Source organism: Doryrhamphus excisus, linkage group LG10, assembly GCF_037039965.1.
Source record: "Doryrhamphus excisus strain RoL-2023G ecotype Guam linkage group LG10, RoL_Dexc_Guam_v1.1, whole genome shotgun sequence".
NCBI lineage: Eukaryota > Metazoa > Chordata > Actinopteri > Syngnathiformes > Syngnathidae > Doryrhamphus > Doryrhamphus excisus.
Genome location: NC_136366.1, coordinates 1,174,405 through 1,194,881, shown reverse-complemented (window position 1 = coordinate 1,194,881; position 20,477 = coordinate 1,174,405). Strand labels below are relative to the sequence as shown.

Here is a 20,477-nt window from a genome sequence, read left to right as displayed (position 1 = left end):
CACACAAATTCCAGTAGCAGTACCACTGTAGTATATTTGTAGTTTGTGCACAGCTTAAAAACTACAATGATTGCTATGTTACTTTTTACACTGGAAAGAAGGCACAAATATACCAAAAACCTTTCTGTGTTGTCAGCATTTTCTCCTTGTCGATCCAGGTAACCATCCAACTTCTGTACAGCTTCGTAGTAATGCTGAGCTTCGGCCGAAAGCTGAACGATTGGCCCACATCCGACACTTGCTTTGGTAACTGGTGAAACACAAATTCCCATTAATTATGTTGCACAACTCGCTCTTTTCGCTCTATTCATTAGGGACATATTGTACATGTTATGGATGTGCAAACAAAACAGATTGCTGAAGTCCAAGAAACTGCAACATCAATTACTATGACTTATTTAACATGCATTAATTATGCATGTTTATGCAAAGCAATAATGTAGGGTGCAGCAGGAGGGAATGTATGCAAATCACTGCTCCTTCAGTCATGTCAATGGCTGCAAGGCAAGTCGATTAGAAACTTTTAAAAAAAGATGACTTCAAGAGCACACACTCCAGAATGCTTTAGATCTTATTTAGATATGTCGTGGCTTAAGCAGTACTGGGGAAATTTAACAACTGGATTATGGAGAGGTCACTGACTGCAATGTTTTTAAGAATGCTACAGGGCTTGTATGCTTGCAATGCTATAGGACTCTTGTGTATTGTTGTTATTCATGGTCTGTACCTGCTATCTATGAACAGCGATATTATCATCTTGCCAAACATAGTGATACAAACAGTAAACATGAAACTATTTTAAGTGGTATATGTGCTGTATGCGTATTCATGTCTACAGAATGAAAGTGCTCATGACAACAAAACACATCTTAATCTTGTTATTTTCACTGTGAAAAATAACATTGAGAGGCATATCTCCTTGGTTGAATATCAACTTATGTACACTTCTTTACACCTTCCATCATTGAAGGGGGAAGTAACGTCGCCTCGAGAACTTTCCTTCTAACACTCGTCCTCTAATCACTTGATGTAAGACTGATAGCAAAGTTAGCAGTACAGTACACCCTGAGGCTATTCATTACCAACATAACCTTTGTATCACACGTGTGTCACTTGCCTGGAGAACCTTCCTTCCCAGAACTACCTATGAAATGCATTGTTCCTACATTGTTGCGATGCATTTTGTTGATTTTCTGTTACACACCTTTTGGATATTGTGCCCGGTCCTTGTGTGGCAGGTGGAGTTGAGCAGGTGGAGTAAGTCTGTTTACAGCTCTTAAAGACACTAGACACGAATACTAAGTAGATTCTATGAATTCTACCAATCCTAGAACGACAATCTGGGTTTTCATGCCAAATTCAGAGGCTAGCTAAACAGCAATCCCTGCTTACCCGTCTTGTATCTTGCAGTCAATCTGTCAGTGTCAATCACTGCCAGTCAAACATACCGACGTGACATCATAGTTGTGTCTGTTCAGAAAACTCTCTAGGGGGAGTGTGATTATCGCTCATTTAATCACTTCATTTCATTCATATTTTATAATTGTTTACTGGCGGATAGCTGCAGTATGCCCAAAATGTTTTATTAAGAGAGTGCTTCTGTTTTGTTGTTTGTGTCAAACATTTTTTGGTGCCATGACCACTTGATAAACACTTGTTCAAATGCATGCAGATGGCTGCAACAGGATGTGTAAAAAAGAGCAAATCATTGCATCTAAGAAAGTGTGAACTAAAAAAAAAGGCGAACGCGTACGTTTAGGAGCGCTCTCTGCATTCAGCACCATCTGGAAATCAGCAGGAGCCAACAGTTGACCCACCGTCAGCAGTAAAGGACGACAATCTGTATCTTGTTGGGTTTGCATGTCCTTGACCTGACAGAAAAAGAGAGAAAAAGAAACAGTTTATACATTGTATACATCGACAGACACACCACTTTCATTATTTCAGTCGTAAGCAAAACCAATACAATTAATTTTGGTGCATCCTCAGCCTATATCACTGATAAGTCTATTTGTAAATGTTATTTCCACAACCCGGACACAGGAAATGGAATCCATTTGTTATGGTAGCTTAAAGCGCTAGATACAGCCTGGCCAGGTCACCAGACAATGACAAGACACATATAGGCAAACGACCATTCCTAGATTCACATGCCAGCAATTTAGTCTCCAAATGATTTTTTTTTTTTTTTTGGGGGGGGTACTGAACTGGTTAACCCCAAACGCTACAAACCTGCTGCATGAGCATAGCGGCTTTGTCCTCGCTGCGAGAGGGTGCTTGATAGAGGTCCCTTCGGAGCTGCAGGAGGTGGAAAGCTGACAACAATCTTTCTTTTTGGGTGCCATTATCCAGCAGCATGGCTTTTTGGAGGTGAGTGATCGAAGCCTCAAGGAGTCCGTCCTCTTCTTCAATCATTGCAAGCTCTGCATGGACCAGACATCGGACTGGGAACAGCATACTGGAAAAATGACACAAAAAATGTGTTCTGGATTTTCATATCGACAGACAGACTTACAGTATAGATTTATAGAAAGAAAATTAGAATGAATGAAAGTGAATCGAGCTGGATACCACTGCATATCTTCCAGTGCTTGGGCCACCCGGGACAGAGGTGTCTTCACGTGTTTGCGTAGATTGTGCTGCAACAGTGGAAGACAAAAACTCCATTGGGTCGCACACACTGCCTGCACAGCCTGAGGGTCCCCTTCTCTGACTGCAACCTGTAGACACTGATTCAGTTTCCCTATCTCCTTTAGACGGGCCTAAGGGGAAAATAACATCTTCTCAAGCAATTTCAATAAGCAGTCCTTTCATTATTGACTAAATATTACAACATTATTAAATATTATTACTCGATGCAGTCGTGTGATTCGTTTTTCTACTAAATTTTGCCTCAATTTCTGTACACAGTTATCGTGCAATATTGCGCTTAATAAACTGGCCTGTATGCCCTGTACTTTACTGTCATTCCGTGCAATCGATTGATGTGATAAACGCTATTAAACTGAAGAACTCATCGCAAAGTCTCATCGCAAATATTTTTAATTTAATTTAATTTAATTTAATTTAATTTAATTTAATTTAATTTAATTTAATTTAATTTAATTTAATTTAATTTAATTTAATTTAATTTAATTTAATTTAATTTAATTTAATTTAATTTAATTTAATTTAATTTAATTTAAGCTGGGTCATGTCACTGCTGTTAGCAACTGAGACTGTTGTATTGTCGAATGGTTGTTGCTTGTTCAGTGGATAATAAATGATTAATACCACTTATCCTCCTAATGTGTCCCGTTCTGAATCACAATTCCACATTTGACGAGCCTCGGCGTGAGTAATATTTCAACCTACAATGGCGCTCAATGCTAACGAGGCAGCTAATGACTTTTGGCAAAAATCGAAGCCCAGTTCAGACCGCGAGGAATAACACGGGACCTGAAAAAGTATTTCCATGTAGAAACAGTGAAATATCATAGAAATGGTATGACGCACAATTTCAGTGGTTTCGAACCGTGACTTTTTCATACCGTGGTATACCTTGAGAAGTATAATGGGCGATGCCTACAAGGTACCATTGCATAACATTTTATATAACAGCTTAAGGCAAACACCAACTCATATCGAAATGCATGTACAACATTTCTATCTTAAAAGTATGTGAACTTATTCACTTTGACCTCCTGATCAAATTACCGCTACTAAAATGACTGATTGTTTTATAACAGGAACTGAGGTGTGTCTGATGATTGAGCACCTCCACACTGGATTTGGAATAGTCATTCATCTTAGTCTCTTTCTTCTGGAGGTTTATTTCACAGTTGACACACTCCATTATTATTTGTTCACCGATACTCTGAAAGAAAAGAGCAATTCAAAAGTCAGAGTGTGATGGAATAAGAAAAACACTTCCTACAGTATGAACCAAAGTACATCTTTATACATGAGATGTGGCATTGTTTAATCTAACTGGTTATCACCTGACCAACAAATAGTCAGAATTCTGATCAAATAAACTGTCGGTCAAAAATGTGTTTAACCGCTGAATGGATGTGTCTTTGTCGAACATGTGCTGTTACGGAGTATTGAATCTTGCTACTGATGGATGTTTAGGACGATATCCAACACTTACAGTTTCCCCTGCTGACTGTAGCTTTTTTAAGCATTTGGCTGCCACTTTCTGATTCTTCCCTTGCAAGGCCAGCAAAGCCAGCTCTATGAGGAAAGACACTCTGCAAATCGAACATAAAACAACATGGATATAAATCAAATCATGTCAAGATGGTTTGAACCATGTTTAATCAGCAACTGGGTGTCAATGGCACAAAGCTATTTTGTAAGTGGTTGAAATAAAGGCTTGTAGAGAAAAACACTGTTTACGGACCTGCTAGCTGGCGCGATGGGTGTCCGAAAAGATGCTTTTGCGGAATCCCCGAGAAGACCAAAAATATCCTCCAGCTCATTTGAATCCTTTTTACCAACCTCATCCTCCTTTATTTCGCCCAAGCCCCTAAAATCAATGGGAGACATTTTGGAATAAATATATGTATACATACAGTACATGTGTCTTAAAGTATTGTTCCTAATGTTTTTTTAATTAACTGAATTGAGAGTTGACTGCATATTACTTCAGAATTCTGTATAATAGCAGGCAATGCCAAACTGAGACCCAATATAGCCAAGCAAGGCAAACATTTGTAATTTACGTAAAAACACACCTAGACCCACGTTAAGAGCCACATTTCCACACTCTAAATAAATCCAGAGAAAGACACTTAAACACTTAAGAGTAACTTGTCCATGATCTCATCAAAATTCCTTACCTTTTGAATTGCAGCATTTTGTAAATGACAAGTAAGGTATTCGACTGCCGACTCTTTTTTATAAGAACATCCTTTTTTGATAGGTTATGCCACACCTAAAACAAGAAGGTTCATGTTAGAATTGGTACTGATGCTGTGCAATATTTTAAATGAGATTGCATGAGAAGAAGTTGATGCCTGAGATATACTGTCAACTGGCAGCCCACAGGCCATATCTTTCTTTCCCATCGTCAGAATAAAATGACTCAATTCAGGATGGAGTCCTAAAATATACAGATTAAAAATATACAGTAATCCCTTGTTTAGCATGATAAATAGGTTCAAGACTCGACCGTAATGACAAAAACGAATTTGTAGGATTCATTATTTATAAATGTGGACAAATGGATATTTGTGTACTTAAAGCATAGAAAACCTGTTTAGGACCTTCTACATATGGTTTTTTAACATTATTAGAGCTCTTTAGACATGAAATAAAATCAGAGTAGTCACCTTTACACTTGTATTCTCAAATACAGTAGACATAAGAACAGAAAATAAGACACTTAAGACCTAAATAAGGCTTGTGTGTGTTGCTGTGAAGGAAGCAATGTCGGCGATCAGAGTTGAGTTGTAGCTTGCTGTGGTATACGGACACAACAGTAGTTCGTGTTAACCATTATTTTGCCTGCTGTTGTGAGATAATTTAAATATGAAATAAAAGTCTGGTGCTTGTGTGTCTCACCAAACATTACAGTAACATTACCGATATCTAGCGGTCAGTGTAGACTACATCACAACATCTTTGAATGTGTGTTCATAATGCCTTAGATTTGTATTTTAGCTCATTTAGCCATTTTTGTATGCCTGGAAATGTATACGTTTTGCATACAATTTGCTTAAATATGTATATTTTCAATAGGTTGTCTTCCACCATGAGCTGTCGGCTGTGAAATTTAAATCGCAAAGCGGCAAGGGATGACTGTATCATGTTACAGATAGCATACTGGTATGTAGGGCCTGGCTGAGGCTCATCTCAGCTGAATTCTCCAGAGAAAAGTCCCATCTGAGTCACATTCAAATGCAGAACCTTCTGGTTATGAAGCAGCCATGCCGACCATACCATCACCGTGCAGTCATCCGGAGAGAATATGTTGTAACTACCATATACCAATCAAGTTAAACAACTGTTTTACATCTTTGCTGCATATTCTTACATACTATGCATATATTTGTTTCCCCTAAAGTCATAGAATAATTTACCTGCACACGAAAGAGCTTTGAATAAAGATCTGGACAGTGTTTCCGGATGAATTCCTCTGTAACTCGAGCATAACTCCCAGCATCGTCTGTTTTCCCAGAGTCCAAAAGACAGTCAATTAAGTGCCTGAAAAAGATGATTAGCATTTTAAATGTGTTCTACAAAACATTATGGTCTACTAGACGTATTTGCATAGTTTTCAAATCCAAAACACCATGTGTCCGTGCTCAGTTCTCAGAAAATGTTGCAATTCTACATCATTGAAATATTATCAATAGTACCCCTTCACTGTAATTCAATGACAAAGCATAATTGTTGACTGACTTATGACAGCAGAACAATTACCTCTGAAAATACGCCCTCCACGGTGGCTATCCTGTCATTTTCTGAACCCAATTAAAATTATGCCTAGCTGCATCATTCACGCCACACCGTCGACAAATGGTACATTGTGTCTGGTGGTCAAAAACAAGATTAGCATTTGAACCTAAGGTTGTTTTCATGTACATAAGACAGCTTACATCAGCACACTTTCTCCCTCCATTAGATGAGAATAAGCAAGCCAATTAACTGAGGAGCCGGAAAGTTGTTGCAGCACATGAAATGCTGCTTCATTAGCTCCGTTCACCATCCCCGTGAATGCGAGTTGAGCATAAGAGTGCAGTGGCGGGTCACTTGCATCATGAGTTCTGCCCTCCAGCTGTGGTTCTTGTCAGCCACCGCTTCCAGACTTTTGACCACCTGCCTGAGGGACGAAATCAGGTGGCGACACCGCCCTGGCTGCAGGAGAGGACGTACCATCTGGGCATATAGCACCGAGGCATTGAAGACAATGTAATGAGATCTGCCGGAAACAAACCACAAGCAAAACAAAGATATAGTGAAAATTACATTATTAATATGAATGCAAGAAATGTATTATCTTGGTACAAAATAACTCTATTTAAACTATTTTAACTGTGAAAGCAATTGTTTTATGAAATACAAAAGAGTGGGACTAAACTGCTCTCTAATAAGCCACAGTAGAGAACTCTAGAAACCCACCAATGTGAAATAAGTAAAAATAAATGCTTCAATCCTTGATGGACCACTTGAGTGTTGCTAATTTAACCACCAGAGAGAATGTTATGTTACTTAAACTTGGTGTATAACATAAATATTCTCTTAGGTGTTAATTGGGCATCGCACATTTCACCCTTTTTTGACCCTTTGTGCATTTCTTAGCAAAGAGACTGTTGATGTCTGAACTTATCTTAGAGAAAACACCAGGGAATGTATCTGTTGCTATTGTATCTATGATCCTTTTCACCCACCGATAAAGTTGTGTGAACGTCAACAACAACACATATGATTCATATGTGAGTTAGAGGTCGAAGGGAAGTAAAGTATTAAAGTAAAGTAAAGTATTATTTCAATTATTTGTTTGTTGAAATTCTAAATTAATGTAACGGAAAATCTTAATATAAATTGTAGGCACTGTATACATTGTAATGGAAAAATATTTCATGACGCCAATAAATAAATTCCTCATAAATTAAGTGGTCCATAAAGCTTTTATCGCAGAATTGTATTAGGATGTCGTAGCAGATGTATCTTCATTATACACAAATTGAACAGCCAATAACGTGCATTAATTTGGCTTCAGAGAAAGCAGAGCATTTTTTTCATGCAAATGCTCTTTTGAATGCATATTGTTTTAAGAAGCCAACCTCCAAATAACGAACCGAACCATGTTTCTCATCACCGAAAACCGACCAGAGCTCACGGGACGACCTAGTGCGGGGTAAGTCTGTAGCCGAAAAATATGCACATGTAAGCTAATATTATGTATATTTTGCCTAAATCAAGCATTTAAGTCGCTAAAGGAACTAAAATACAAACATAAGCTACTATGATAATATGTAGTATTCTATACTGGTCACTAGGTATCTCACAACAATAAGCTCTAATACAGGCTACAGTTCTGGCCATAAGCCACACCTATAACTCTGATGTCACTTCCTGTCTGCCCTCAGCACTGTAACATACATACTGGCATGACTCTTATCCGTGCCTTAAATTGTTTTTCTGTTGTGTCTACTATATTGGGTAATATTAGTATAATGGTAACTATAGGGGTGTTAGTTGATGTCTGGAGGGCTCTAATCTTCTTAAAAACATATTCAGGTCATGCAATTGTTTTCTATGCTCTAACTATGAAAACATTCCATATATAAATAAGAAATCATTCTTCACAGAACTTATCACAGTGACTTTCTGCAAACAATGAAACCAGATAAACGAGAGACTACAGTAACTTTTCTGTGTTACATACCTTTTCTCTCGCTTTGCAATTTCAATTGCTTTAAGAAAACATTGCACATTCTCCTGAAAGTCTTCCTACAGCAGAAAAAAAATTGTTGCAGTGATAACTCTTTATCTCAAAACACAGTGACTGGATCTATGGACGATAAATGGGCAAATGTTCAACAACATTCCTTTGCTTACAAAAGCTAGGACAACAACTGGCATTTTATAATAAATGTAGACAAGAACACACAGAATGTATCTGTAACATGAGCAACCCTGTCAAGAAGCTGCGCCTAATTTACTGTACTCACCATGCTCCCTGTGGCCGGGGGACACTTCAGCTGGCCTTGGCAGATCAAGGCGCGGCACAAATATTGATCAGCTGGTGGTTTGCGCTCAAAGAATTTGTTCAGGCATGCCGCGCTTATCTCTAAACAGCCCAGCTAAAATAAAGACCAACAAAGAAAGCAAAACATAATTGTGTTGCACACAAACAATCTCGGTATCCCAGCTCTATACGTATATTACACAACATATGTACAGCTGCATTCAAAATGAGTCAAACAAAATATCAGAAACACGTCTGGATGTGATACAGTGCAGTTCCACACCACTAATAGTACTTGAGAGAGCAGCACAGTCTGCACTCTAGGCTGTGGATCATAATGATGTGAAACAGATTTTTAGTCAAGCATAAGGAAAACAACATGGGGCAACGCTGAAGGAATCAATATATTAGATGGATAGATGTACAGTATAATAAACACTACATAATAAAAATCTACATAAGGTTTTAATGACAACTGCACTCGTTTAATACCTTAAGGCTGCAGTAGCTGACTAAGACTTTCTTCTGATGAACAAAGAAAAACTAAAACATTACATATCATGCTGTACCATCAGTATGTATTCAAGATAATTAAAGTCAAACAATGGATAATGGTGAATATTATGTCCTGTATTCTGTTGAAACACACTACATGTATGTACAGTCATCCATCATCATTTCCTGGTTCAAATTGGACTGCTTTTATTCCAAATGAATGAATTACTATGACTATGGCCTATTATTATAGTTGGCTATGACATTTTCAAACATAAAAATGGCCAAATGAACAAAAATAGAAATATAAGATATTTAGAAGATGTATCAAAGTCATGAAACATATTACTCTACAATGCTCACTGGGTGTCTTTAATGTTATGTAGATGAGGAAATAAGCTGTCATAAAAAAGGGAATTCTACTAATTCTAGTATCTCTAATATGTCTTATTTTCTGTTATTAAGTCTACTTCTGTATATTGGGCAATAGGAGTATAAAGGTGACTATAGGGGTGTTATTTCCTGTCTACAGGGTTCTGCATATAATCAAATTTAGAAGGCAATAAACAGGTGTTTGATGTACAAAATTCACAAATTCACTTATAAAGTCGGTATATGTATGTCAGTGTTTCACAGATAGGAGGAGGCCTGTTTGTCTACATAATAATAATTTCCCCGCAGTGAGATAAATGTGCTGAAGCATCATCCCTGTAACATTTCATTTCAGCATCTACACCATCTTTCCTGGAAAGTGGTAGCCTCTGTAATGATTCTTAATCTGCCTATAGGCGACTGCTTTCTGCAGTTTATTTAGTAAGTGACTTGTCAAAGGACAAAATTATAATATATATATTAATATTCAATATATTTGCAATTGAAGTCATTTAACTTGTTGAAATACAGAAGCTGACAAACCTGTCAGCACATTCCTCCTACCTGCAGTGCTTCTTCCCCACAGAAGACATACAAATGTGGGTCAAAGCTGCGTGCTCCTTCTGGGCTTCCAGCTGCTGTCATCACTTCCAATACATTGAAGGCTGATTGCAAAGCTCCGGAGTCTGATATACATATAGAATATAGAAGAAAACAATGCAATAAACTCTCTGTAACCTCTTTTAATGTTAGCTGAGCCAGCGGGAGCACAAACCTCTGTTCTTCTTGGCCTTGGCCAAGTACTGAATGACATCCAGGTCCATGCTAATCGGTCTTTCTGAAGAACATTCACTAAACAAGTGTTTTTTCTTACTTCTGAGTATTTACTATTTTCGCTCCAAAATACGAGGTGCCTCACTTTAAAACAACGAGAAGTTATGTTAGTAATGTTAGTCGATTTATTTCATAGCTTGAAAGGGAATTCCGTAATTATTATTATGCTAGGTCAAAGGAACCAAAATGGTGTAGAGTAACGTCGCTAAAGGCATTCATGTTCCAATTAAGCAGCTAACTTAAACAAAAAATGATACATACAACTCTTAAAAATACCTGGAATCAAAAGAATATTCCCCTCGATTATAAATGTTGCCAAATATCCGAGCGTTACATTTTGTTTGCGACCGTAACCTAGCAACACTACCCGGCCAGGGCGTCTGCATTACGGTAAGCAAAGAGGGACAAAAATGTTGCAATTCAACTTTGGCTTTTTGTCAAAACGGTTTATCATGTTTAACAAGAGGAAAAACTACCTGTTTGATTGACATAAAATAAAAAAACGAAATATTCTGCTAATGTGACGATATGGATTCAATGTACTGAATATAAAGCATGGGTGTCCAAAGTATGGCGTAGGGGCCATTTGCGGCTGGCAGCTGTCTTTTACTGGTCTTGTGGGGATAATGTAGAACATTTTTGAAGTTGAAATAGTTGGAAAATTATTTGATTTTACAAGACTAAAGTCAAAATATTAAAAGAAAAATTTTCATGAGAATAAAAAGTAGTAATATGAGGAAAAACAATGCCTTTTTAGTATACCTATAGTTATTTTTGCATAATAATAACAGAAACAAACAATATAAATTTGTATTTTTTGGAAAATTAGGTTGATGAAAAAATTACAATATTATGGGTTATTTTTACAATATTACATTTTTTTACAAAATTACAATATTATTTACAGTAGTTTCCAATTCAACATGGCACCCATTTATTTTGTATTTTAAATGGGCACAATTGCATCTTCACAAGTCTGAGTTAAAGGTGAATTTTGATGTCCTCCAGTGGTAATATCCATAATAGGATGGTCTGGGCCTTGCTAAGCAAAACAATTAGTTGCTCAGCCCGCCCCGCACAGATGGTTCTAAATCATGATGACTGGGCTTTTAAAATGAAAAATGTGTCTGCCTCTGACACATTAGGTTCCAAGCCTACACCTGTTCTGCAACATAATTGATATATATCTAGAAAAGGGCTTCAGCGGGTACTGTCACAGCAATCGTTGTGGTTGGTTCAAGGAAAGAACTACAATATATTGAAAAAAAAGACAAATAAATGTATTTTCATTTATAATGGAGGAACCTGTGTTTAATGACCTAATATGAAGCTATGGTTTCATGATGTCTAATCACACATACGTAATATAGCAGCTGTTCTGTAACAATATATAATTTAAGGAAACAAATACTTTCCAGTTATCTGCAGTTGTGGCACATTTGGAACCTCTGAAGAAACACGATGTGATCATATGGCGCAATCTTGTCAGCAAAACAAATGCAAGGTGGAGAACAAATACGATAATGCACTATCCAATAGCTAAACAACATTAATCATTGTAGCATTTCCCAGGAATGAATTGCAGCAAACCTCCAGGAAGCTGTTACCGCCGTGCTTCACTACCAGGGGGGCACACTGTTAATATGCTTTTATGAGCAAAATATATCGCCCATTTCATCCACTTTGAAGCAATTAGGGTAGAAATTAAAGTCAAAATGTAGCAATTAATCCAGGATGGAACAATTAGAACAATGAGGATCATCAGGAGCACGCTGGTAAGATGGAACTTTGTTTACAGGATGATTTCACAAAGGAACAGTGTTTTATCCAAACGGTTCTAACAGTATCATCACTGACACAATGTTTTCCACATGTCAAATGTTCTTATGTAAATGTAAATATAGTAATGTCAAGTAAGCATGCTGTTTTCTAGTTTACTATGGCCTATTATTAATATAACAATATTAATACAATATTATTAATATAATATTATAATACATCAAAATGTACTTCTAGTAGATAGGTATACACCTGAGAATACAATGACATGGATGAATGGGAACACTGACAGGCATAATAAATGGACAAATCACAGTAATGATAGTTGTTGCGGCAGCAGCGGTGTTCAAGATCTCACAACCGAAGATAATGATGACGGCTGGGTTTGCTTGAAACATGAGGAATAGTATCACAAGTGTATCAGACATTTTTATGAGGTGGTATCGTGTAGACAGGGTTGTGACAAAATGTCAAAATATGTACATTAGATGGGTAAATTTACCCCGATCAATCATACTGATTATTTTTCCGATTTAACTGAAAAAAACGTGTATGCTTCAAGGGTTACATGGCTTATTTTCTCTAATTATTTTTACTATATTGGGTAATATGACTGCAAAGGTGACTATAGGGGTGTTATTTCATGTCTACAGAGCTCTATTAAAACCCATCCTTACTGCTGCTGTTGCCGTTACCGTCACGTTGACTCCATGTTGTGACTGTTGTATGTGATGGGCTTTGTTGTCTTTGTAATGTTGTCTCTGTAATTTACAATCAATGAAGATGAACCTCCCCCCCGGGGACCAATAAATCTAATTGAATCTAATCAATTTCTGGAGCAAGATAGACACATACAAAACACACCACTCATCTATAATGTAACAAAGTCCTTGGCTGAAATGAACCAGTTTGCATTATCTGATGGATACAAACTTTCGCCATCTCTTAAATCATCTCACATCTCTCCATTGTTGAATCAGCCTGATTTGATAAATCATTGATGACCTCTCGTCAATAATTGAATAGTTTGCCTGTGAATATTCTCATTTATATTATACACTCCCAGGTCATTGAATTGATTGCATCTGGACTGTTCGTGGTTAACGACTTCATAGGACAGTGGTAATCTGAGGCCAGTGACCATAAGAATGTTATTTCATGTCTCGATGAAATAACATTCATCATGTCACCAATGTTAAAAACCTTATGTAGAAGGTTGTGAACAGCTTTCTGATATGCTATGAAAATATTATATTCCTTAATAAGGAATCATACTTTGCAGAAATTCACTTATCAAGATCTGGTCTGGAAGCAATTAACCGCAACAAATAAGATGAGAGTCGTTAGGATACAAGGGAGTATTCCATTCAGCTGTCGAAAACCAAAATGGGTGTGTCATGCACAGTTGAGAACCACTGATACAGGACAATATCGGAGACAAATCAGAGCGGGATCCCCTCCCCCCCCCAAGTAGAACAGTGTAACTTGGCTGACGCCGATTCCTAAATTTGTAGGCACAGGTTTACATGTGCAAGTTTTTGCAATTCTTTCAGTGAAATGTAAGCAACGGCTTAAAAAAAAAAGAAAAAAATAAATAAAGGCAGCACATGTGTGATGAACAATTAAAGTATGAAAAGAAACTTCCAAACGCTGATGCCACTTTTTTGACCACGTTGCATCAGAGACAACTCGTTTCAAGTGCTTATGGATGAAACACTGCATTGGCGCTAACAATTCAAAACACCAGGAAATAAGAGAAGTGGTGTGCTTGGAAGACTCGCTGTCTGCAGGCTATTCACCAAAGCCAGTTATCGAGGAGAGACACTGAAACACAGCAAGGTAGAAGGGTCAAAAGGAAATGAGTAAAGTCTGCATAAAATTGAATTTGAAGTTGTGGCTCACAAGGGATCGACATTCAGAAGCATAATGGCCATCTGTGCCCTTACATAAAGTGTTTCCCTCAAGTGGGATTGTGAATTGAGAGGGAAATGCCTTCGTCTGTGCCATTCAGTCTGGTGAAACAGAAGGTACATGAACCGTGAAAAAGGTTCAACCAACCTATCGGGCATGTGTTAAGAGATGCATCACGCCTAGCGTCCACTGTCTGCTTCTTTGATGCTACAATTTACTCAGCTTTGGAAACAAATGTATTGACGATTACGGTGGGTGTACACATTTAGTACAGTGGATCCAACTGGAATGACATTGTGACACCGTTTCATCCCGTACTTGGTTCTCCTTTGTTTCGAACCATTCAAGTCACAAGGTTATCATTTCAGTCACAACTATATGTGTGGGATTTTCTTCGTTTTAGTGCTGAAAATTTTCATTGTCAAAACAAAACTCACCAAGTTTCAGATTCCTAGTCTCGGATTGAATTTTTTGGTTTTTTTTTTTTCCCTTTATTTGGGCAAATATATGAATCATTACAGTGCATTTCTTACATCAATCAAAATATAACTTTCCATTATTTACATTTGTATTCAACTATCTGATGACAAGCCGAAAAGGAGTAGGCTGAAGCAAAAGATTATAAATGCCTACCCCTTTTTGCAAAATATAATGCCACTGTCTTGTTTCTCCCTGTTATTATTATCATTGTAATATTATTATCATTATCATTAACATTATTGTTATAATCTTTATCATTACTACCGTCGTTATAATCATCATTAATATTACCATTTTCATCATTATAGTTAAAAATTTTGTGATTTTTTTATTTTTTATTTTTTAATTATTGAATTTTCCAGACTTCATTGCTTCTTGTAGAGTGCTGTATCATTTCATCTGTTATTTTCTAAAATTTATTAGCCCACTTTTTTGTGACATTTACTTATTTTCTGGATTGCATGTGTCTAATCTTATGCATTAAAAAACAAGAACTTGAGACTGTGTCTGGACAGGTGACCAACCCAAACATCAGTATCTTCTTGTTAAACCCTACCTGAGGTTTTTAGACGTGTTTATTAGTTTGTGTGTGTCTAGTCTTGTGCATTAGGAAGCAAGGTTTTAGGTCTGTGCTCAAACCAATTTTTGAAGCAATGATGTCTTGCTGTCCATTATTACTATTTTTTGTAAAGTAATAATTAATAATAATTAATGATAATAATAATGATAATCACTACCTCTATATTTATGTATGTTAGCCTAGGTACCTCTAACAATTTATAGTTACAAAGGTATTAAGGTAATATTCTTACATTTCTCATATCAGTCAATCAGAGATTCCAGCAGAGATGACAAGACAGTAGAATGATCACTATTAAAATACCATTCCCACTTGTATTTATAATCAGACACTTAGCTTGTACTGTGTCACATTTCATTGAATTCACAACTAAATTCAGTAGTGCCACCAATGTAGACATTTTTTTTTTGTTTTTTTTTTCCTCCCCCCAAAATCAACAATATTTGACATTGTGATTGAATCAAAACGATGTCTACTTTCTCCCAGCTCAGAATCGTCCTTGTACTGTCCAGTACTGTCCAGTACCAGGGAAAAGGGAGTCTTTGATATCTCCAGGGGTCCTCCTTGAACCTCTACTACTGGCTTGCTTCTCGTGATAGAACATCCTGCCTCCGTTCCATTTGGTCAGATTTCTCTTGGGAGTCCAACCCGTCATCTCCACTTGGTCTGCTTCCTCAAATAAAAGTGTATGGTATTCTTATCGAGGCCTCAGATTGTGATGTGTTCCGCTCGTAAGCCTCATGTCATGTTATCACTGTGATGTCTTATTCAAGCAGCACTCTAGTAACCATTTGGGCTCGGTATAACTTCAAATACACACAGGCTAAAGAATATATAAAGTTTATAATACATATGCTGGCTCTGAGGAAATTTTTTTTTTACATACAACACAAGTTATGTGATTTTTTTTTTACCACTAGTGCATTAATATATGAGATATATATATATATTCATGTGTCAGAATGCCACTTCATATCAAATGGGTTAATAAATGAACATACTTATTTTTGCCATTACCATTACCATTACCATTACTATTACTATTACTATTACCATAAGAGTAACAGTATTAAAGATACCCTTCATTGCTCCATGAATGAGGATGGTTTAAAAACTGTCACCTGTGCATGGAGAAACAAAAAAAAAAATTTTTACTTACTGTTTTTTTTTTTACCCCTCATCCGGTTTTAGGGTTGCAAATATTGTCGATCTGGAGATATATGTATATGGAGAATGTTCACTAATACCCGTAAATATGACGTGTTTTACACCATCCAAACTTTTTAAGGACGCCAGGCAGCAAACGGAAGGCAAAGTTTCAACTAGCGGGACGTCTGTTAAGTGGCTTATTGATGACTGTCAGTGAAGCAGCCGCAGTCACGGCTAATCACAACTCATCCCAGCTGAGTGGATCATCATTTTGGAAAGATGCTATTGGAATCACTCAACATGCTCAATCAATGCATATTACAGGCCCAAATATCCGTCTGTGTCTGAACGGCCCAGGAACTTGACTTTTGGCATGCTTCTATGAAATGACTCAACAATAATGCCAATTTCCCATGTATGTTTGGTATGTGATGATAAGATAATACAAGCCTTTATTAATCCCACAAGGGGACACTCCAGGTTTACAATAGCAGATACAAAAGCCCACAAGAGCAGAAAAAGTGCAAAAACCAAGATAACATGTTGATCAAGCCACTGGTTTATTGCACGGTTTATTGCACACTTATTGCATGGTTAATATACAGGATTTTTGGAGCGCTAGGGTGTTCCTGCGTATTTAGAAGCACATCAATACAATACTATAATACATATAGTTCAGAACATATAAATAAAACGCATTTATTGAGTATACTGTATCCCATATGTATTCTCATATGTATCAACTTGATACATATTATCTTTTTTTTTAAACTACTGTTTAAATGTCTAATCCAAAAGGGATTTGGAATTAACTCAGTTAGTGCTAAGTAGGCATCCAGGGTGCCATCAAATCCAATACCCATGCTGATCATGGTTCACCAATCCAGGGGCATCCATCATCTCCAATGACAGTCTAATTTATAAGTCAATAACCAAATTGGGTCATGTCAACGCAGGCTTTGGTTCTTCAGAATCGTTATAATTTACCACAATGTCATTAAGTGAATTTCTGCAAAGTGGGATTCTTCATTTATAAATCAAATATTTTTTTAGTTACAGTCGAGCATAAAGATTTTAACATTATTAAACCCTACTAGACATGAAATAACATCATTATGGCCACCTATACACTTGTCATAACCAATATAAGCAGACATTATAATAGAAAATAAGCCAGTGGTGCAGACAGGAAGTGATGTCAGGGTTTCAGAGTTGACTTTTAGCTGGGTGTGGGTGAGTGTGGTGGGAATGGTTGTTTGTCTATATGTGCCCTGTGATTGACTGACGACCAGTCCAGAGTGTACCCGGCCTTTTGCCCGAAGACAGCTGGGATAGGCTCCAGCATGCTGTTGACCCTTGTGAGGATAAACGATACAGAAAATGGATGGATGGGTTACGACCGCAAAAGTAGCTCACGTTAGGGATTTTAGGGATATTAAGCCATTTTTATTATTTTTATGTTTGGAAATGCAAAATTTGAACTAAAAATTTAAACTAATATTTATTCAATCCTAAGAGTAATTGTTTAGACATTATTTAAAAGAATTGATAGAACTCCCTTCTGCAAGTTCTGCAGACAGTAACACCTGTTTTATTTATTATAAATTATAACAGAACACAATCAAATCATCGATAATTCAAGTCCTGGATGAGGAGAAAGTGTTTCTAAGGGATCTTATTGCAATATCACTATGCACAGTTCTGTACCTTCTGTGAAGAGCCGACAGAACAACAGCTGCAAAGACGTCTGACTGGAAACACATCCAACCTAGTTCATATTGTTTTCTCCCGGTTTTATGCTGCAGTAGGTGCCATCACAGATGTTCTCGCTGTCAACTACATAGACAAAACAAAGCTGCCTGCACACGCCAGTGGCAACTCTTCAGCAAAACAGTGCTGCATGAGTCACTTTTATATAACACCTTGATAGAAACATTTTTTTTTTCTACAATCGCATATTGTTGCTCTATTAAGAATGAGCATCCACTATATTGTCATGTCTTTATTAGCTCATTTCTGTTTTGCTCCATCCCTTTTATTCTACATTTAAGGTATGGTCTTGCAGGTAGTTTTTTAGTTAGTTGTGTACTTGAATATTGAAATATTCATTTAAAAAAAATTGTGCAGTTCTTCCATTTCTGGAGAAGACGGCGCTAGTGATGTCTACCCAGAACTGCTACTTCTCTGCAATCCTTTCTGAACCCTTCTGGTCCAGTAGTGGATGGATTGCTGTTGTTTGTTATACATGTTTTATATTATACCCGCTTTGCTGGAACACTCAAAGAGACGGAGTAAGGTTTTTCACATATCCCAAGGACACCATTCACCTTGTCAGATCGTCGGACTTTGTGGAACAAATGTTACTGTCCCATAGGTGGAAATAAAAAGTAAACCACAAGATGTTAGACTGTCGAAAAAACTGCCACAGTGGCAGTAACTCAATTGGCATTTGTCATTAGCATGTAGGAAAACGTAGCAAAATGCAACAAATGGAGAGCATACAGGGATATTCAAGAGTCAAATTGCATGTTGAGTACTATAAATTTGTACATGTTGGCACATCTGCGCTAAGATTGAAAGCCTGTCGCGCCACTCCCTAACAGGGGAACCCACCCCACTATTTGAGAAGCATTGTATTACATCCACCTATTGTCCCAAAGATTTACTCTTTTTGTACATGGGCAAAACACATGTTGTGTTTACTTTGAACAAATGGTTTATTAATTTATTGTTAACTTCTATACCCATAAAATTCGAAAGTGGGGTTCGGCAGTAGTCCAGAAGTCTTTGGGCAAGCGTGGGATTGTGACCAATCACATCGGAGTGGACGTGCCTTTTGTATTGTATTTGGAAATACAGCTGGAATAGGTGCAGATTCTGGAAGATCTAGAAAGCTTTCTGTTATCGTGTGTAGCTGCTTCTATAGAAACCCACAACTCAATAAAAAGGGACAGAAAATGAGCATAATAAGTCCCCTTTAAAAGAAATTGGTTTCAAATGCATGTATGTAGATGCATATTAAATTGTCTGGTGGAGCAATACCTTAATCACGTCTTGCTGTGTGCTGACCTGACCATGAACTCCTCAATATTCTTGTATTTGAATTCTGTTGTCCAATTTCCATACAAATATTAAATCAATCAAATTATGCCAATAATTTTGATTCCCGATAAATGAGGTATTCTGCATAACATGGAAAGATAAATGAAAATGTACGTTTTGTAACCTTTTCATTGTAAAAAAAAAAAAAAATCAATTGTAGCAGTGTATAAAAGCCGTACAACTCTCTCACTGTCCTAACAGTACGCTCCTCCAGGCACCGCTTTTTTCACAAGCTTTATTTTATGTCAGCAAGATTTCATCCTTGTCTCGAATCCACTTTCAACTTTTTGAGCTTCTTGCTTCTCTGCCTTTGCCGACCCAGCCATTCCTCATGTGACGCTTTTAGCCTTTTGTACGTTTACATCAAGATGTTCTGACAGCCCTTTTCAAGGCAAACCTGTAAGAAGCGTCTCCTTCTTAACTGATCTGCGAAAATATGCGCTCCACAATCCCAGACTGACTGGCACTCATCATATATTCTATTTTATATAATAAGCTTCATTTACTGTGGTCTCGGATAGTCAAGCGTCCTGCCACAGCAAGCCATTTCACTAGCTTTTAAATTGTATCGTGTTTCAACATATACCCATTCCTGCCATTCATTCCCCCCCAAAAATTGTTAATTTGTATATGTTCTATAATATAATATAATTCTCATGTCATTTTTTTCAGGAGCTCTTTAAACATCAGATCACATCAAACTATATAATTAAATTTTACAGTTTTATTTTTTTTTACTAAATAAAACATCCGACTTGTAAGTCATGTTGCCAGTTTGTATGTTAAAAGTTGAAATACATTGAAAGCAACTGGCGGGCCGGATTCAAACACTTGGTGGGCCGCATGTGGCCCTCGGGCCATAGTTTGCCCACCCCTGATGTAGACCATAGGACCATAGATACCAGCTTTACTTTTCAGATTCATGTAGTGTATTAAAAACACAACAAGACACGCATCGTATTGTACATTAACCAAAAAACTGTATGCAAACCAAGGCAACATGTTGCAGTACATTTTTGGCATTAACCAAAAATCATACTAACTGGTGTGTACGCTAACCGGGGTTCTTCTGTACTTCTGAGTCTATGTGCTCAA

The 20,477-nt window shown here is 37.2% G+C and overlaps 1 protein-coding gene across 1 annotated transcript in view; it reads right to left on the bottom strand.

The window, feature by feature from the left end:
• cfap46 (cilia and flagella associated protein 46) overlaps window positions 1-10,480 on the bottom strand; it is a 41,794-nt gene extending 31,314 nt beyond the window's left edge. The window contains exons 1-14 of the mRNA XM_078794318.1: window positions 10,323-10,480; window positions 10,112-10,233; window positions 8,664-8,795; window positions 8,378-8,442; window positions 6,743-6,907; window positions 6,066-6,189; window positions 4,824-4,918; window positions 4,385-4,510; window positions 4,133-4,232; window positions 3,758-3,856; window positions 2,572-2,762; window positions 2,233-2,458; window positions 1,754-1,871; window positions 121-250 (exon numbers count right to left, since the gene is read on the bottom strand). Coding sequence (XP_078650444.1) covers window positions 121-250; window positions 1,754-1,871; window positions 2,233-2,458; window positions 2,572-2,762; window positions 3,758-3,856; window positions 4,133-4,232; window positions 4,385-4,510; window positions 4,824-4,918; window positions 6,066-6,189; window positions 6,743-6,907; window positions 8,378-8,442; window positions 8,664-8,795; window positions 10,112-10,233; window positions 10,323-10,371 — 1,742 coding nt within the window. The 5' untranslated portion in view covers window positions 10,372-10,480. The remainder of the gene's footprint in view (window positions 1-120; window positions 251-1,753; window positions 1,872-2,232; window positions 2,459-2,571; window positions 2,763-3,757; window positions 3,857-4,132; window positions 4,233-4,384; window positions 4,511-4,823; window positions 4,919-6,065; window positions 6,190-6,742; window positions 6,908-8,377; window positions 8,443-8,663; window positions 8,796-10,111; window positions 10,234-10,322) is intronic.
• Window positions 10,481-20,477: the final 9,997 nt, after the last annotated feature.